The 19,911-nt window shown below is 37.3% G+C and overlaps 3 protein-coding genes and 1 pseudogene across 6 annotated transcripts; all 4 read left to right on the top strand.

The window, feature by feature from the left end:
- Positions 1-786: 786 nt before the first annotated feature.
- LOC137745056 (protein transport protein SEC24 A-like) lies at positions 787-8,865 on the top strand. Of its 4 annotated transcripts, none has more exons than XM_068484918.1 (14): positions 787-857; positions 1,846-3,027; positions 3,119-3,257; positions 3,916-4,106; positions 4,631-4,738; positions 4,852-5,055; positions 5,249-5,480; positions 5,917-6,066; positions 6,172-6,328; positions 6,600-6,727; positions 6,834-7,156; positions 7,245-7,433; positions 8,028-8,268; positions 8,380-8,865. In XM_068484918.1, exons 2-13 carry the CDS (start codon positions 1,909-1,911, stop codon positions 8,259-8,261), a joined length of 3,174 nt encoding a protein of 1,057 aa, XP_068341019.1. In that variant the 5' UTR covers positions 787-857; positions 1,846-1,908; the 3' UTR covers positions 8,262-8,268; positions 8,380-8,865. The 4 variants fall into 4 exon arrangements, with proteins under 4 accessions (XP_068341019.1, XP_068341021.1, XP_068341022.1 ...); XM_068484920.1 differs by having other exon boundaries at positions 788-857; positions 1,852-3,027; XM_068484921.1 differs by lacking the exon at positions 787-857 and adding an exon at positions 906-1,143 and having other exon boundaries at positions 1,852-3,027.
- Positions 8,866-10,135: 1,270 nt separating this feature from the next.
- LOC137744172 (probable sphingolipid transporter spinster homolog 2) lies at positions 10,136-11,710 on the top strand. Its single transcript, XM_068484039.1, has one exon. It carries the CDS (start codon positions 10,136-10,138, stop codon positions 11,708-11,710), a length of 1,575 nt encoding a protein of 524 aa, XP_068340140.1.
- Positions 11,711-13,672: 1,962 nt separating this feature from the next.
- On the top strand, positions 13,673-15,375 carry LOC137745519 (F-box/LRR-repeat protein At3g58900-like). Its single transcript, XM_068485481.1, has 3 exons — positions 13,673-14,653; positions 14,767-14,949; positions 15,112-15,375. The coding sequence occupies exons 1-3, from the start codon at positions 13,673-13,675 to the stop codon at positions 15,373-15,375; spliced, it is 1,428 nt and encodes a 475-aa protein (XP_068341582.1).
- A 3,524-nt stretch (positions 15,376-18,899) lies between these two features.
- Positions 18,900-19,811, top strand: LOC137745518 (putative F-box/FBD/LRR-repeat protein At4g03220; annotated as a pseudogene).
- Positions 19,812-19,911: the final 100 nt, after the last annotated feature.

The raw sequence follows: 19,911 nt of genomic DNA, 5'->3' as shown, positions 1-19,911 counted from the left end.
TTGCAGAAGTTGAGCTGGACAAAATAATTTCCACCTAAGCAAGTTAATATTTTTTTATTGAGGTAATTGGTGTAACGATTTCCGAACTTTAGTTCCACCAAGGCTCCTGGATCAAGTGATATGGGCCCTTAAAATTTGATCCAACGGCTAAAATTATTATCACTTTTAAAAGGAACCTCTGTTTTTAACCGTTGGATCAAATTTCAAGGGTCCAGATCACTTGATCCGGGGGTTTTAGTGGAAGCGATCCAAAGATGATCTCTTTCCTAGCTTAATTATAGCATTTCTAAAGTAAATGTCAAATTTAAAATATCAAAATGATATTTGATTGCTTATGTCGCAGTTTGACATTTATAAATTTTTTTTATCCATCCGATATGTTAAATACAGTGTAATTCTATATATAAAAAAAAAATTATCTCTTTGTGTGGTCTATTTATTAAGACAACAAATCAAATATTTGAAACAACTAAAAACATTTATTATACATTGAATTAAATCTATTAGAATTAGTAAATAAATTTGACAGCTACCGTTGCAATGATTTTTTTCACGAATTTCGTTAAAACCTTCGTTTTAAACAAAAGAATCTTAAATAAAAATTTAAAAAGGTAAAAATAAAAAAAACTATTAACGACTTTAGAATTGAAAATATTGAAAAATGAAAATAGAATGATAGACTGACCCGACGCAACGAGTTTTGGGTTCTAAATCCGAACGTTTATTGGGCCTAATCATACAAGAACAAAACGACATCGTAGAAGTCGATGAAAAATGATTAGCCCAGTAATAGTCTCTCTCATCTTGCTCATATTTCATTCTCTCTCTAGACTCTCTCTCCTCCGGCGGAAGCAAAGGTAAGCTTCTTCCTCTCTCTCTCTCTCTCTCCCTCTCTCTGAATCTCGATTTGCCGCTCTGCGATTAAATCAACCCAACAACCAGTCCTTCATCTCGGTTCGTCCAATATAATTCACTTTTCCCTGCTTTTGGTCTAAAAAAATTTCCAAAATTCAACTCCCAATCTCAGTCGGGTCTGTTTTTTCATTGGGTTTTGCATTCGATTTCCATCGGGCTCACGAATTTGGCTCTAATTTTCGTCTGGGTTTTCTTGATCCATGTAGATGTTGCAAATTTGCGATTTGGGTAGTGCTTTTCTTTCGATTTTTTCCAATTAAGATCTGTTACTCTGTTTCTGTATGCATGCTAAATTATGCACTCTCTTTGTTGTAATTAGTTTTTGGGTTGTGGGATTATGGTTTTTAGTATCAGCAATCATGAAGTTATTATTTTAGTGCTAAATTATGCTTAATTAATCACATCTTGTTGAGCCATGTTTGTTCCTTAATTGGTTATAAATTAATTAGTAATGTTATATCGTGTTCCATTGTGCACCGTATACGATTCGATCATGTGAGAGGTAAACCTTAGGAGTTAAGAGTTAGGATTGGGTGGTTTGTGAGTTTTGACCTTGTTAACTGGTCTAGCTTAGGATTGCTACTGGAATTTTAAATGAATTGCTAGTGGTGCTTGGGTGTAGTCAAATATTAAAAATGCTAGATTAAGGATTTAATCTGACATTCTTGCTCGGGCTGCTCTATTAATTTTGTGAGACTAGATGAGCTTAGTGTTGACATAGAGGGTTTGATCTATTTTCGAGTACATTATTTGCTTATTCCATCGGTTTCTTTGTTATGTTTGATGCAGAAAAAAAAAAAAAAGTAATTTAAATGTGTGTCTTTGTGTTTGTATGATTCCATACTGTAATACTGTGAGTGTCTAAGCTGTGATGTAGTGACATATTGGTCCTTCTTGGATGATAACTCAAACCTCTTCTCTTGGCTGTAGGAGCAGGTCTAGGTCATGAGAGCATTGTTTCTACTGAATTAGCAGGTGTTTGTAACCAAAGTTATGGGGACTGAAAACCCTAGTCGTCCGAATTTTACTGCAAGACCTGCCACTGCACCTTTTGCGGCTCCTCCTCAAAACATGATGCCTTTTTCATCTTCAGGTCCCATGAGTGGACAGGAGGCATATGGTTTTAGACCTCCTCCACCTGTCACGCAACAGACACCTTTTTCATCGTCTGGGCCTGTGGTTGGACCAGATGCCTCTAACTTCAGACCTACTCCATCAGTTCCTCCACAGACTAATGTGCCGTTCTCATCATCTGGATCTGCAGTTGGACCACAAGCCTCTCCTTTTAGGCCTACACTGCCAAGTAGGTTTCATGATCCATCTGTGCCTCCTCCACCAACTTCAAGTGTCCCGCCGAGTGTTGGACCTTACTCCCGTTTCCCAACACCACAATATCCACCAGCAGCGCAAGCACCAACTGCACGTGGTCCACCTGTAGGCCAAATGCCGTTTCAACTTCCTCCTGGTCAAACACCATTTCAACGACCACAACAGCACATACCTTCTGTGCCAATGGGACCTCCACCTCAAAGCATTAATTCTGCACCACCAAGTGTGAATGCTTTTCAGTCTCCATCAGATTCATCATTCCCAGCTTCCCTACCAAATGCTCAGACATCTCTTCCTGGATTTCCCCGTAAGCAGTCTAGTGCAGATTCACTAGCCCCACCTGCTCAGTCTCCATTTCTTACTCATCAAGGAAGCTATGCAGCTGCTCCACCAGCAGTGTCCTCTCCTTTTGCAGCTCACCAAGGAGGTTATGCTCCACCTACGCAAGGTGCAGCTCCATTGGGTATGTCAAGGGACCACATGCAACATCATGGTTCTGGACCTCCCGTTGGTGCCGTCCAAGCCTTGACAGACGACTTCAGCGCACTATCTATTGGATCTGTTCCCGGATCAATTGAACCTGGACTCGACCCTAAAGCTTTGCCAAGGCCTTTGGCTGGTGATGTGGAGCCAACATCACTTGCTCAGATGTACCCCATGAATTGCAATCCTAGATTTCTACGGCTTACAACTGGTGCAATACCAAGTTCTCAGTCTTTGTCTTCAAGGTGGCATTTACCTTTGGGAGCAGTTGTTTGTCCACTTGCTGAACCACCTGATGGGGTTAGTGCATCTATACTCAAACATTCAAAATGATCAAAATTGATTGAAGTTGGATTCGCTGTAATTATCTTGTTCTGTGTTCTCTATCTAGGAGGAAGTTCCAATTGTTAATTTTGGTTCGTCCGGGATTATTCGCTGTAGAAGATGTCGGACGTATGTGAACCCCTATGTGACATTTACAGATGCTGGAAGAAAGTGGCGTTGCAACATTTGTGCTTTACTTAATGATGGTAAATGGACTAGCTCTTCTCTTTTCCCCTAAGAGAATAAATTTAACTTGTTATTATAAACCAATGTATGGAAGGATACAGAATGTTGACACAAAATTTTCCTATGTTCAACTTCATGCTTCTTCATGTTGGGCAGCATTAAGCAGCTGAGTTTGCCTTATATTTTATTCATGTTTGTTAGTTATACATTCATGTTTGTTAGTTATACTTCCCCAAATAGGATTTCTGTAATATATTCTGCAATATATGTATGGAATATTGCTGCTTGCCTTATAGTCCAAAATGTAGTTATTATGTTCTCCAAAAAAAAAAAAAAAAAAAATTGTAGTTATTATTTCATTTTTTATTTCATAACGCAGATATTTTCTACAATTGCAACCTGTCATGCTAGAGTACTTTTTTTGTATTTTCTAACTCTCAGTAATTTCCCCTAGTGCACCGAAGTTTCTAATATCATGATGAATATACAGCAGCTTTGCTTTATTGTTAATCCTGGTTTTACCTGAATGCAATCAAGTTTTCTTGCTAGATAGTACTTGTTTTAGGTTACTAAAATTAACCAGAGCAGTGGGATGTTGTTTGATTCTGGGAAAATATACCTTATTTAATATTTCTGGTCAAGCACTGAGTGATAAAATGTATTTACTTTCTTGTTCAGTCCCTGGGGATTACTTTGCTCATTTGGATGCCATTGGCAGAAGAATTGATTTGGATCAACGACCTGAGCTTACACAGGGTAGTGTGGAATTTGTTGCTCCAACTGAATATATGGTCCGGCCTCCTATGCCGCCACTGTATTTTTTCCTCATTGACGTTTCGATGTCTGCTGTCAGAAGTGGTATGATTGAGGTAAATACTTTTTCTAATGCTTTTACAGAAACTCAATCTTGTATTCTGAAACCTGTTGGTTTATGATTTATTGCTAATATACAACTACAGACCCTTGGGAGTATTTGCATGGTTTATTGATCACCCAGTAGTGCTAGTGTATATTGTTCTTGGTTGCCCTGGAGAGTATAGTGTCAGAGGCTCTTGGATTCAGATTAGGATGAAAGACGATTTATTAATAAACAATATCATATCTGGTATGCTGTGTCTGGTTTTATTTTGTGAAAAAGATAAAGTAGGCTGGCTCAGATGCCTAACTTTGGGAATTTTCTCATACATGGCACTGATAGAATGGGTTCTTCTGAGATGAACTTCTCTTGTTTATGAAATAGTTCGTGTAAGGACTTTTAATAGTGTTAGTCTCATGGATGGTTGGGATGTCTTTTCATTTGAGTTGTTTTTATTACATCTTTGATTACCTACTACCAAAGGTCCGTTTGCCTCTCTGTTGGAATTATTGAAATTTATTGATGACCTCTTTGCAGGTTGTGGCCCAAACTATCCAGTCATGCTTGGATGAGCTTCCTGGCTTCCCCAGAACACAAATTGGGTTTGCAACTTTTGACAGCACAATACATTTTTATAACATGAAAGTATGTGTTTTCTGTTATCATTGTTAAGTGCTAACATAATTTGTTATTTTCTTTTCTTATTTTTTTTCCGACTACCAACATTTGTGCTGAGATCCTGTGAGTTTTATGTGCAGTCTTCTTTGACTCAGCCTCAAATGATGGTGGTCTCAGATCTAGATGATGTATTTATTCCATTGCCAGATGATCTTCTTGTTAATCTCTCTGAATCAAGAAGCGTAGTGGAGAGCTTCCTAGATAGCTTGCCGTCTATGTTTCAAGACAACGTGAATGTGGAGTCTGCTTTTGGTCCAGCTCTTAAGGCCTCGCTTATGCTTATGGTGTGTGAGCTTTTTTCACACATAGCAATTTGAATTTTACATTTGGATAAAATTTATCACCGATTATAAAAGCAGTGTGTTAAGTTTTTTATTCCTCGAGTAATTGGCTATTAAGTAGTTCATTATGCAGTTCCAAGAGTCTGGTCGTTCATTTACTTTGCATTAACTTATGTCCACACGTGTGCTTTTGCAGAGCAACCTTGGGGGAAAATTGTTAATTTTTCAAAATACACTGCCATCTCTTGGTGTTGGTCGCTTGAAGTTGCGTGGAGATGATCTTCGTGTCTATGGCTCTGATAAAGAGCATCCACTAAGACTACCAGAGGATCCTTTCTACAAGCAGATGGCTGCAGAATTTACCAAGTTCCAGATAGGGGTGGATGTATATGCCTTCAGTGACAAGTACACGGATATAGCTTCATTAGGTACATGTTTATAGTTTAATCATATTCTGTTTCACTTTCATAGAACCAAAGGTCAAGATGATGTTGACAGATAGTAGGATCTTCTGATGATACTTCTCTACATTCATACGTTGGGAACTCTTATATTATCCACCAATTTTGTAGTTGTTGCCCTTGTGGGGAAATATGCTTTAGCAATGGTTTTCTCCAATTTATTGCATTAACTGTTCTCCTAGAATATTGTAGTGTTTCTTCCCTGTAGTGAACATTTTTGAAGAAAGAATCTGAATTTATATATTTGAAACTTTTATTATCTTGTTTGTAGTTCTTGTTTCCAGCAGCTATTAATAGACCCATATCAGGGTGTAATATTGTGTTGTATACTCTCCCGTGAACTATATTTATTGTACAGCTAAAAGTTGTATAGTGTATAACTGCTATGGTCTTCCAAATGTAGGTACTCTGGCAAAATATACTGGGGGTCAGGTGTATTATTACCCAAATTTTCAATCTACCATTCACGGATATAAGTTGAAACATGAATTAGCAAGAGATCTTACTAGGGAAACTGCCTGGGAAGCAGTGATGCGCATAAGATGTGGAAAAGGTCTGCCATTGATGATTCTCCGGAACAACCCCATTGTGCTCACATAAATATGTTATTTTGCCTGTGCTCGGAAATATGCTAATGTTTTTTTGTTTGTACTTCTAGGAGTGCGCTTTACGTCTTATCATGGGAACTTTATGCTAAGGTCCACAGATTTATTAGCACTTCCTGCTGTAGATTGTGATAAAGCATTTGCGATGCAGTTATCTCTTGAAGAGACGCTACTGACTATTCAGACAGTATATTTCCAAGTTGCCTTGCTGTATCCTTCCGCTTAATGTTCGATTTTAAGTTTTATCTACAGATAGACATCCCGTATGGTATTGCGGTGCTTGTTTTTCTTTTGATTATTCACAAATCATTTCCTTCTGATATTCTTTTTCCTAAGTTTTCTTTTCAGTTGCATAATAAAGTTGTTTCATTCTTTATACTTTGATTATTCACACATACTCTCTAGTTTAAGTTGTGCTGGGGGAAATTTCGTAATGATATTTGTAAGGTTATTGATGGTGAAGTGTCCTTAACGTTTAAAGATACACTGCATCCTGCGGAGAGAGGCGTATTAGAGTACATACAGCAGCAGTACCAGTGGTTACAGATCTGTCTGAGATGTATCGGCAGGCTGATACTGGTGCCATTGTCACCTTGCTTTCCAGGCTAGGTGGGTAACTGAAACTCTGTGTTAGTATGGGTAACTGAAACTCTATGTTAGTAATGTGGTATGTTTTGAATATCAGTGGTTCTTATTTTTCTGAATCAAATTGCAGCAATTGAGAAAACTTTGTCCCATAAGTTGGAAGATGCTCGGAACTCTTTGCAGCTAAGAATTGTCAAAGCCCTCAAAGAATTTCGAAATCTCTATGCTGTACAACACCGCTTAGGAGGGAAGATGATATACTCAGAGTCTCTGAAGTTCTTGCCTTTGTATGGATTGGCACTTTGTAAATCAGCACCTCTTCGTGGGGGGTATGCAGACGTGTCACTTGATGAACGTTGTGCGGCAGGGCACACAATGATGACCTTACCAGTTAAAAAATTGTTGAAGCTCCTATATCCTAGTTTAATACGGCTCGATGAGTATCTTTTGAAGGTAATATAATGCCATTTACTTAAAAGTTAAAACTTGAGTGATGTCATTTCACAATCGTTAAATTTGTTTCCGCTTCTTGTATTTGTAGGCATCTTCTGAAGCTGATGACGTCAAAATCATAGAGAATAGGTTACCATTACTTGCTGAGAGCTTAGATTTCAGAGGCCTTTATATATTCGATGATGGGTTTCGCTATGTTCTATGGTTTGGTAGAGTTCTTCCACCTGATATAGCTAAGAATCTACTTGGGCCTGACTTTGCAGCAGAGTTATCAAAGGTATGATAAAGCCCCATAAAGACAAAGTAGAACAAAAGAAGTATCATGTCTAAACATTCATCATTACTTTCTGCGTATTCTTTGTTTTGTGATTTCAATGCATGTTTTATATAAGATATCTGAAGTTTAATTTCTTAATCTCCATCCCTGCTGCATTATGCTGGAATTCAAATGCACCCGAGCTCCCTATTAGAGAAGAGTGTTATAAGAAACATATAATTGTCAATATGGCTGGCTTATGCACCGCTGACTAAAATGTTTCCCAAACAGCCTTGAGAATGCCCCTCTTTTCCTTCCGTAGTTTATATGACTTTAGTAGATCACATTCTTTTCTTTTATCATTTGGATGACCCAGTACTAGCTCTATGGTTTTACGTAAGACCTGTATTGGATTCTTATTCTGTGATCAGCCTTTGGTTTAGATATTGTTGGAGAGATCTTTGTAGTCCAAACCTTTCTTGAAGTTTCTAACGTTGGCCCAAGAATTCTTTGCTTCTTCCCCTCTTTTTCTGATTTTTTTTTATCTTGTAACTTGTTGAACTGGCATTGTTTAGTACTCTCGTTTACTGTATTCTTATTGTTTTGGCTGATCAGGTTACCCTTCGTGAGCACGATAATGAAATGTCAAAGAAGCTAATGAGGATACTAAAGAAACTTAGAGAAAGTGATCCGTCATATTACCAGTTGTGTCATCTTGTAAGACAAGGTGAGCAGCCCCGAGAAGGCCATCTTATACTCGCCAATCTTGTTGAGGAGCAGATGGGTGGAAGCAATGGTTATGTTGATTGGATAATACAAGTACACCGGCAAGTCCAGCAAAATCCGTAATGTAGAGGTAATGACTGCTGTGAAATTATGGCATTTATTAGATGTTGCTTCACACTGAGATAGCCAGATTCGAAATGCTTGTGCTCTAAGATTTTCACCGCTCACCGCAATCTGGCAGGATGTTTACTAAGCCGATTAGATGCCTCATCTGTAGACTGGTTGAGCATTATTTACCTGGAAAAAATAGTGATGGAGCATTATTTTGAATTCAGCCATGGGAGCGTCTCTTGCTCTAGATTCGTGGATGTTCGAGTTGAAGAATGGGTGGTTTCCATGCACAGATTTTTGGACGATTCGGTACTTCATCATCATAGGACGGAATAATCAAAGGAGATGTACTGTAGCCATATAATCTCGAGTCGTCGTCGTCGTCTTCGTGTTAGGAAGAAACACGCGTAAATTTTTTGTATGTGATATCTTTGTTAGCAATTTCCCTGCTTTGTTATAATTCCATATTTTTCCCCCTTCGATCTGATTGTTTAGTGAGAGGACATAAGTGGTGTGATGAGTAACCACCAAGATTTGTTGGATTTTGTTGTATTTTCAATTTTCCTGGGTCAGATGTTAAATTTTGTTGAGAAATAGTTGCTTAATACTTACTTCATTTGTGTTATTCACGTGTTAGGCTTGAAAATTCGCTACACCTGAGGTGAGAATGAATCTCATATTGATGGGAGAAGATATCTTGCATAAACTTATAAGAAGTTGGACTACCACATAATATCAATGATTTTAAGAAGAAACCTCAAAATTTTTTCACTGACTACCCTTGTATTCTTGTTCTCATCAATATATCTTAATCTCCACTCTCTCTTACTAGTGAGGAAGGCAAACAGTGAAATAGTGCAAAGTAAAATATAAATTGAAGTGGACGAGCAGCAACTGTTGAAATTTATTAGTTTATTCAAGAAATTAATTAGAGATTTGATTTGATTTGTAGTAGGGTAGTTTTGGTATTTGCGCATTAGGTTTTCTTAAGTTTACGTCGTTTGTAGTGGGGTAGTTTTGGTATTTGCGCATTAGGTTTTCTTAAGTTTATGTCGCTATAAATATATCTTGTAATTTAGTTTGAAAAATAAGTAATTCACAATGTAGTCTTTTAGGTTATGTAGTCGTCGTGGATTATTATTAGAAGTCTTTTCTATCACTTTTGCTATACAAGTCACCGTCGTCATTAACAATGTAGTCTCTTGGGTTATGTAGTCGTCGTGACAATCTTCTTCAGTTAATATACTATTAATGAGTAATGTTACACTTACTACCTAGTTGTACCATCATTTGCATCGTCTCTCTAATAAAGATAGGGTCTGCCAACTCATGTGAATCTCATTTCTATTAAAGAGATGGTACAAATTATGGTACAAATAAATTGTAAGAGTAGCATTTTTTATTATTAATTTGTGGTAGATTCGTTCTTCGGTTTATTTTTTTGTTGTTCTTCGTCACTCTGATTTTCAACTACAACTTTCTATTTTAGTTTAAAGTTTGAAATGAAAATAATAATAATAATTTTCACGAATTAGGTATGGAATAATTTGTTGGCACAATGAATCAAAGGCATATTAATTTTTGGTTAACCCGGTTCGATGAGAATTCTTATGTGAATCCAGTAGCATTCTTTCAGTAAGCAAAGGCATATTCTTGGTTGGCCACTAAGAAATGGTTGAAGTGGTTGATCTTAATATCTTCCAGTTAACAAGAAGACATCATTTGAGAGAAGTAAACCCTAGTTAGAATTCCTTATTCCACAAGAATTGTAATTTAACCTAATTTAGGAATCCTAATCCCTCCCTGTAGTCCAAAGCTAGTGATGTATATATAAAGGGATTACTACGTTCAGTTCAATAGTAAAAGTATATTCTGACTCTACTTCTATGGCTCAAAAGGAAGCAAAGGCTTCTGAAGAAGCCAAGCCCCCGTCCCCGGCGGAGACATCCATGATTATTGCTTCAACCGCAGCTCCGGCAGCTCCTTCATGGTTCACGCCCAAGAGGCTACTCGTTATCTTTTGCTTGATTAACTTGTTAAACTATGTGGACCGAGGAACAATAGCAAGCAATGGTGTCAATGGGAGCCGCAAAACTTGCACAGAAAGTGGTGTATGCACGCCTGGTACCGGGATACAAGGGGAATTTAACTTGAACAACTTTCAAGATGGGGTTTTGTCATCAGCTTTTATGGCTGGACTTCTTATTGCTTCTCCTATATTTGCATCATTAGCAAAGAGTGTAAATCCATTTAGGCTCATTGGAGTTGGATTATCAGTTTGGACCTTTGCTACACTTGGTTGTGGTTGTTCATTCGGCTTCTGGTCAATTGCTGTTTTCCGCATGCTAGTCGGTGTTGGCGAGGCTTCGTTTATTAGTCTTGCAGCTCCATTCATCGACGACAATGCCCCAGCTACTCAGAAAACTGCATGGCTTTCTATATTCTACATGTGCATATCAAGTGGATATGCACTTGGCTATGTTTATGGTGGGGTGGTTGGAAGTCGCACCAAGTGGCGCTATGCATTTGTTGGGGAGGCAATCCTTATGCTTCCATTTGCTATTCTAGGGTTTGTTATGAAGCCTTTGCAGATGAAAGGTTTTTCTCATCCTGAATCAAAAAAAGCACCGATAGCCGTGGAAACTGCTATTGAAGAAGTTCAAGGTTCAGATATTTCGATGAAGGAAGACGTCAGAGATTCTACCATACAAAAGCCTTCCAATTCAAAAGTGAATCCAATTTCAAGGTTTATGAAAGATATGAAGGTGCTTTTGGGGGATAAGGTTTATGTTGTGAATGTTCTAGGTTACATAGCATACAACTTTGTCATAGGTGCATACTCATATTGGGGGCCTAAGGCTGGTTATAACATATATCATATGAGTAATGCAGATATGATATTTGGAGGTGTCACAATTGCGTGCGGGATATTGGGCACACTAGGAGGAGGCTTTCTTCTGGATTATATGACTGGCACTATCTCTAATGCTTTCAAGCTTCTTTCATCGGTAACGTTAATTGGGGGTGCCTTTTGCTTAGGTGCCTTCTGGATGAAGAATTTTTATGCTTTCCTGGCTCTTTTTGCAATCGGCCAACTACTCGTCTTTGCAACTCAGGGTCCTGTAAACTACGTTTGTCTCCATTGTGTTAAACCTAGCATGAGGCCACTATCTATGGCGATTTCTACAGTTGCAATTCACCTTTTCGGGGATGTACCTTCCGCGCCTCTTGTCGGAGTTCTCCAGGATGCCATTAACAACTGGAGGGCGACCGCTCTTATTCTAACATCTATTTTCTTTCCAGCAGCTCTAATATGGTTTATAGGAATCTTTCTGCACAGCGTGGATAGATTTAACGAAGAAAGTGAGCATCAGATCACCACCAAAACCGAAACGTCAAACACAACACCAATGGATGAAGGGAAGAAAATAGAAACAATTGAATCTGTTGCTGAACCATAAGACTTGATTATTTTTCTTTTATATTTCGTTGCAACCTGTACTGTTTTCTTAGTCCTTTTCTTAGTTAAATGTTGATGATATTGTACTCACTCTCCTCTCCTTACGGCATCCTTTATTGATTTGAAGTACCTGGTAGCGAATTTGGAATTAAAGATCTTGGTTCCCTAGCCTACACTATTTTCTGGGCATTGAGGTTCATCATTCACCGAACCGGTCTACATCTCACTTGGATTAAATACACCATGAATCTTCTTAAGCTGATTGAAATTAAAGATCTCCGATTCAGTGGTTATTGTAGAAATAATCTTTAACTAAAGGTTTAAGAAAATGAACATTGTTATGAAATTTGAACGATGAACATACCTTGCCTTATTCACAAGGGGGTGAAATGTGCATTTCCTCGTAGGTGATGCAAAGTATGGTATTATCCTAAAAACTAAAGATTTGCTTTTAGATTAAGCAATTTAATAAGAATTGTATAGTACCAAAAGCGTTTATATATAAAACAAATAAAAAAACACAAATATTAACATATATATATATATATATATAAATATATATATATATATATAAATATATAAATTGTGAGTTATTGTTAACACTACAAAAATGTCATTCTTGACATTCGGAATTGAAAAAGATGTGTAAGATATTCCCAATAATAAAAATAAGATGATGTAAACAATGAATCAACGGATCTAACCCAATAATCAAGTAAAATTAAACTATACCTAATAATTACGTACAAAATTGCTTGTATCAAGTTTACTCTTTCTTATTTGACAAAAAAAAAAAAAAAAGGTTTACTCTTTCTTAAAAGCTTCTTATTTTCAAATGAGAGCACTTGTACTAAACATACTAGTACATTTATTGTTTTTATTTTTTTAGGTCTACTGGGTTATTGCATACTTTAAAAAAAAAAAATTCAACCACTTATATTATGACATTTATTATACACATTGTGTTTCTAGTATACTGAAAAATTGTATTACTACTGTATGTATTTTGTACTTGATTGTAATGTGTTGTGTTTCTAAACTGTATTACTGCTGTATGTATTTTGTACTTGATTGTAATGTTTTGTGTTTCTAGTATTCTGCTGTGGTGGTCTCTCTCATCCATGGTTTATCTAGCCTTATTAATCATCCGCTCTATGATCTTATCTCGGAGTGCAGAAGTTTGATCATAGAGAATTGGAGTTGTAATGCGCAACATGTTTATAGAGAGCGTAATTTTGCAGCTGATGGGTTAGCCAAATTAAGTTTAAATAGCGAGATGGAGTTTCAAAAGCTTGTGGAGCCTCCCCTGTTTAGTTCAAACTCTCTCGGATAACTGCTCTGGAGTTGCTACAGCTAGATTAGTTGTTTCTTAGTGTTTTCTTTTTCTACTTCCATGTTACTGAAAAATAGTTTAAGCTTGAAATGCGTTTTTCTTTTGCATAAAAGCCACGCGTCATATCTGGAAACAAACAAGTGGAAAAGCAAATGAGCTGTTGATTGACTCTAGCGCACCACCGCTACCGCTCTTCATGCTTAAACAAATCGAGCGCGAAAGAAAACCTCTGTTATCGATTTCCAGAAACTGAAACTGCTAAAGGGCGCTCGTGGAAGGAAGCTGAAATCAGTTTTGCGTCCTCCTGTTCCACCAATTTCTTTTGGAGGTAATACTTCTCTGAGTTCTCTCCAATAATAATTTAATTTTTAATTTTCGAATACCAAAAATCCTAGTTAAGTAGTAGAGTTGATGATGGTATGTTAAGTCTTTAATCTTTATCATCATCCATGGTTTAGGGTTAGTTTTTAGTTTTTTGGAAGAAATACATATTAAATTTACGGTTTTTCATGTTTTGGAACAATTTCAGTTGTGGAGATGACCAATATTAGCATGTTTTAAGTTGCAGTTCCTAGTTTCTGTCTAGTATTTATCAATTTTATTGGAGTTCTGAAAAGCGAAGACAGCTTAATGGCTCGTAAAAGGAAGGTGGACAGATTCAGTAGTCTTACCGAGGGAGTTGCTCATCACATTCTTTCCTTTGTTACTATAACCGACCTTGCTCGTTTCAGCTGTGTGTCCAAAAGATGTAGAGAACTTTCTCTGTCAACTCCGTCATTAGGTTTCGATAAGTTTTCGCATACCAATACCGGATCTTGTGATAAACGGTTAAGGTTGTTGGATTCTTTGCATAGGTTCTTCGATCTTCGCGAGGATAATAAGATAGACAAATTACGTATATGTTGGTCGAGTCTCTCTCGCCATAGTGAAACACCTTGCTTTTGTGATCATAATGAGAAAGCTAGAATGATATCGTGGATCGAGTGCGCATTAAGGTGTAAAGTTGAAGTTCTTCATCTTGAGATCGATATCGATGATGTGACACCCTTTGTACTTCCATCTTCCGTCTTTGTGTCTAGCTCTTTGAGGTCACTTTCGGTGAGCATGTGGTACTCAGTAATCATCAAAGTGCCCATACCATCTTTCTCTTGTTTGGAATACCTGAATATGGATTTACGTCATGCGAATATAGATGAGGGGTTTTTCAAATGGATCTCGTCGTCCTGCAAATGCATTAAGGAGCTACGCCTATCATATCACGGCGGGAAACTTAGAGATATCACCATTGAAAGCTCGTCTTTGAAATCATTTACTATTGAAGGTGCTCACGAACTTCATAATCTTACAATCTCTGGGAAGAACCTTGAAGATATACGTATATGGTGGAGTACTAGACGATGCAGATCATTAAATTTAACGGCTCCCAATCTTAAATATTTGGAGTGGATTGGGCATATGTATGAACTCAAGCCCCAGCTGGGGGGATTATTGTGTCTGGAAAAGGCGAGGATTAATTTGTTTTTCGAAGAAGAGGACATTGACACAGTTTATGAGTTTCTTTGTAATATACGCAGGGTTAAAGCTCTTGTACTACACGCAGAGATGATCGAGGTAAATTGAGAACAACATATCGTTTAGCTTTGTCCAATTAACGTCTATTCTGCTTTATTTTGGTCACACACTGCACAAAAAATTTTTTTACTTGTTCCTCAAAATTATTGCAGAATCTGTTCGAAGGAGGTCTCTTGCCTGCGCCCTTCGACGATGTTTCACATTTGCAACTTGATCTTGGCAACTTTAGCAATGAGTTAGTACCTAGAGTGGTCTTGCTTTTCAGGGGTATGCGTAACTTGAGTACTTTGTACATCAAGACCGACCAAGTAGAATATTACCTGTTGAAGGCTGCTGTAAGTAAAAGTTTGCGTTTTCCCCCTCTCGAAGTACATTTTTCAGTTCATTAGTTTTGGAATCTGATTGTTATCTTTAAGTCCTGAATCTTGATCTTGGCAAATTATTACTCTCACCGTATCTTTTGGAAATTTGCAATTGATATGCTTATTGCTTTTCAGTGTTCAAAATTCGGTACGGCATACTGGGAATCCCGAAACCTTCCTTTCATTTCTCAGCTTGAAGAGGTGACTGTAGAGATCTGCAAGGACTCCCGCGGGTCTAACTTGATCAACTTTTTAACGTTTATCCTCGAGGATGCTGAGAACCTGAAGAGAATGGTTATTGTTCATTCACCCCAGTGTGCAAAGTCGTCTCTCAATAAGTTAACAACCAGCGCCAAGAGTTCGAATGCCAAAGTTTTCTTTGAAGTCCGAGAATTCTGACTTATCAATGGAGAAGTTCAGAAAAGGAATTTCGCACACTAATAGTGAGCTCACGGACTAATAATATGGTTTTCGTAGCATTTTCCCTTTCTGTTTCAAGTGTTTTTGTATAAAGCTTACGGTTGTGGTGATACTTTTACTAATTTACTAAAATTTCAGTTTATAGGTGTGTATATTGTAATTGTTTGACTTATTTTCTCCTATATTCATGTACTAACCTTCGTAGCATAATCAATTCAAAAATATCACTTTCCATCTCTCGGTTGCAAACTGCACAAAAAAAATTTCATTCCAGAACAGCAAGTACGTGTAGAAAAACTGCACCAGGGTTTTACACGGGTTAAAAGCACCATTTTGAACATGATTTTGACCCGTCAAATCTAGATGAAAATCTCGCATAAATACTATTCGATTTTTGGATCGTCGGGCCCGTTCTACTCTAATGACACCCAGACTGTCTCCAACTTTACCACCTGCCTAATTTGTCAGGTGTGAGTTTTTACCATAAAAAAGCTCGGTATTAATTAAAGTGAGGTAAAACATATTTAAATCCTTTGGTTTCCTTTCCCACATCGGTAATTGAAAATCAGAGATCAACTCACGTTGGGCCCACTTGTTTTCAATTGGAACTCAACGGTCGTCTCTATATTAAGAGCTCAAATTTGTTGTTGGCTCACGTTGAGCCCATTTGTTTTTAATTGGAACTCAGTGATTGTCTTTATATTAAGAGCTCAAACTTGTTTCCTTCCGGGTGATGTCAAGCTCGTTGTCAGGCCCGCAACTGTGAACTTTGATACAATGTTGGATTTTTGGATCGCCGAGCCCTCCCCACTCTAATGGTATCAATACTATTCCAAACTTCATCACTTACCCAATCCGTCAGGTGTAAAATTTTATCATAAAAAATCTTTACATTAATTTAGAATGGGGTAAACATATTTAAACCCCTTGATTTCCTTTCCCACCACCGATGTGGGACTTTAGAAATACTTGATTAAAAACTTATGAATCCCTCTTCAATCCTACTAAAAAATGATTTGGAAAACAAACTTCGTAATGAAAGAAAATGTGGATGAAAGAAGGGACTACGAAACTGAAGTTCTGAAATCTGCACCAAGAAAATTATGAACACTTGGCAACTTAAATTCTTTTGATTTTCCGGAGCATCAAATAGGATCGTAAGAAAATCAAATAGATACTGAAAAGGTTTGTTTGCAGATCAAAATAGAGAAGCAAACATGATAAATCGAATTGAAAAGAATGAATCAAGACACCCAAAATTGAAATTCTTACCCTTAAGCCTTCCTCTCAAACTCAACCCTCTTTCCTTCTCTTCAGAGCTCTCGCTGTTTTTCTCTCTATTTCTGAAGTAAACTGAAGGAACTTTGCTATGAAAATTCCTATTCAAACTTCATCTATTTGTAGGGAAATGTCATGATTGGAATCTAAAATTAGACTTAATTTCCACCACCTGCTTCATAACTTTAGATTACTCAGCTATATAGACTGCTTCCAGAGCAATCTAAAACCACCATGGACTGCCACTTACAGCCATAGACTCCCCACAACACCCCTAGCTCATCCACCTCCTGCTTAAGATTTCCACCGTCTTCTTAAAATCCGCCACCTTCTAGTTAGATAGCATTCACTAGTCAGCCATGGAAGAAGATATATATGAAAGATGTAAGAAAGAAAGGCAGATGATACGAAGAAAACAAATTTCTCCTTGTTGATTCGTAAGTTGAGAGAGAGAGAGAGAGAGAGAGAGAGAGAGAGAGAGAGAGAGAATGTGGCTTCTCTCTTTTGTTTGGGCTGATTATAATCTAATCCTGTAGAAATGGTTGGACTAAGTCTAAAATAAAATAAGATTGTGCTGAAACTATTTTCTATTTGAGGTTTAATTAGGATACTGATTTTTGCACTCCACTTTTCTCTACATGCACTTCTCTATATATGTTTTTTTTGTAGTTTTAGGTTATATATAGGAATTGAAAAAAATTGAATGTAGAAAGAGAAAACGGAGATGTTAGAATCACCACTTTAAATATATAAATGAAAGATAGATATTTTGAAACTATAACATTTTTACGTGTCTCCTCCCTCGCCTATTGTATTTTCACGTGTCACCTTTCTCGCCTATTGTGTTTTCACGTGTCACCTCTCTCGCATGTAGTGTTTTGACGTGTCCTCTCTCTCGCCTGTAGTGTTTTGACATATCCTCTCTGTCACCTGTATTGTTTTGACGTGTCCATCTCTCCCTCTTCCGCTCTCTCTTTCCTTTCTGAGTGCTTGTGTTCTCTTCATTTTCTCTTAGTTTTCACGCCTTTTCTTCTATTTCTCCTCTCCTTCATAGTCTAATCAGATCCAAGGCAAATCTTGTAGTGACTCTGTGTGGACAAGTGCGAAGACGCTAGTAGACTACGAGATGCTCTAGATCTCACACCTTCAGGGTAATAAAAGGTGAAATGTCTTGTATGTACAAAAATGCATCTCCATAGTAAGACGGATTTTGAGTTTGAAGGCCTAAAAATTGATCCATGCTAGCTTGGCTCAAAGCAAACAAATCTTACTATGTGGAACGGGACGTGACAGATCTATTTGTTTTTTGTTATTATTAATTGAATTATAAGCTAATGATTTGTGAATTATATCAATTGATGAACAATTAGATGCAATTTTTTGCTCTTTGATTTTGACATTGACACTTATTCATCCACATTCATTTAGGTATTGTTTCATTGATTTCTATTGAATCTTCAATTCTGTTGGATCTTCTATCGTTGATTTCTGGTGAATCTTCAATTGGTGCAAATTTAGGTTTGAATTTTTTTTTTTTTTTTTTTTTTCACTTGAACTTTTAATTGCATTTGTTTTATTCATTATCACTTAATTAGTTTTTATTTTATTTTTTATGAGATGATATCAATTATTTAAATAAAAGTTTGCTCTATTTTCAGAATAGCATCCATGGTGAAGTTTCTTTTCCTATTTATATTGTTGAATTTCTCCGGATAATCAGATGTAAATAATTTGCAGTAACGTTATCTTATCCTTCTTATTTTGGAGCGGCTTATTTATCCTTTATTATCTCCAAATGAGAGGATGCATGTGATTTGTACTGAACATATTATCATTGTTGTCAAGTGTTTTTGTGCTACGCTTGTCTTGGGTTTGAATTGCCAATTTTTTGTAAGTTACTAGCTAGTAGCTAGTGTTATTGCGAGTACATGCATTGTTGTTAATGTATGTTATTAGTACTGTTACAGCACACTACAAAAAAACACACCCTTTCTAGAGGAAATCGGGCCAAATACCTTTTCGTCGCCTGAAGTTTGCCCGACAACATCCGTCGGGCAACAACAATGCTAGCTCCGTTCTACTTGTCTTTAGTTTGGATGTTTTGAACATTACGATGGGAGCTGATCTGACCCCTAACATGTTTTTTGAACTCATCTAGTTTCTATTTCTGTGCCATAATCCTCTATTTCTCTTTCAATTGCTTATCCTGCAAACCAGGACACACAATGAGGAAGCGGCGTAAGTTGAGGGCCACTGGAAGTCCTAAACGTCAAAAAGTTCGTACAGAGTGTACGGTTGACAGGATTAGTAATCTTCCGGAGGGAGTTGCTCATAAAATCCTTTCCTTGCTTACATTTAAAGACCTCGCTCGTTTCGGCAGTTTATCCAAAACCTGCAGAGCACTCTATCTGTCAACTCCGAGGCTGAACTTTATATTGCCGGAACATACATCAACACGCAATGAGTGGTCAAGGTTTTTCAATTCTGTGGACAGATTCTTGAGCCTTCGAGGCTATAACAAAATAATTCATTTTCGTATTCATTGGTCGCATTGTCCTCTCTTTTGTGCAAACCCTTGCGTTTGTGACGATGTGAGAATTCGAATCCTCCCGTGGCTGAGTAATTGCTTTAAGGTGCAAAGTTGAAGAGCTTTATATTGATATCAGTAAAGTATATTTCGAGGGGACTTTTAAATTTCCAACTTCCATCTTTCTTTGTCGATCTTTGAGGACTCTGTCGGTGAGCAAGGGTTATGTAACTATCAAAACACCGCCATTAGCTTGTTCGTCTAATCTGCAATGCTTGAAGTTGGCACATGTAACTTTGGATCCGGGGTTCTACAAATGGATTTCATCGTCATGCCAGTGCATTCAAGTATTACATCTTCAAAATGTTCATGGGGAAATGGACATCACCATTGAAAGTGCATCTCTGAAATCATTTAGTATTGATACTGGCAATTCTAATCTTCGCCATTTTCAAATTTCTGGTGAGAAACTTGAAGATATACACATGTATGTATCTACATTCCACGGCAAGTCATTAAAAATCTTTGCTCCAAATCTGAAAAATTTGGAAATGATTGGATATCCGATCAGTAACCAGTTGGGGAGATTTTTGCATTTAGAAAAGGCTGATATTTGGATGTGGCCTGGAGTGTTGAATAAGAAGAGTATCCAAGATAACTCTAATGATCCCAAGAAGAAGAAAATAGAGCACACTCTTAAAGAAAGCTCA

This window comes from Pyrus communis, chromosome 9 (genome assembly GCF_963583255.1).
Source record: "Pyrus communis chromosome 9, drPyrComm1.1, whole genome shotgun sequence".
NCBI classification, from domain to species: domain Eukaryota; kingdom Viridiplantae; phylum Streptophyta; class Magnoliopsida; order Rosales; family Rosaceae; genus Pyrus; species Pyrus communis.
The sequence above is the reverse complement of the archived record's forward strand: the minus strand, read 5'-3'. Positions and strand labels throughout refer to the sequence as shown.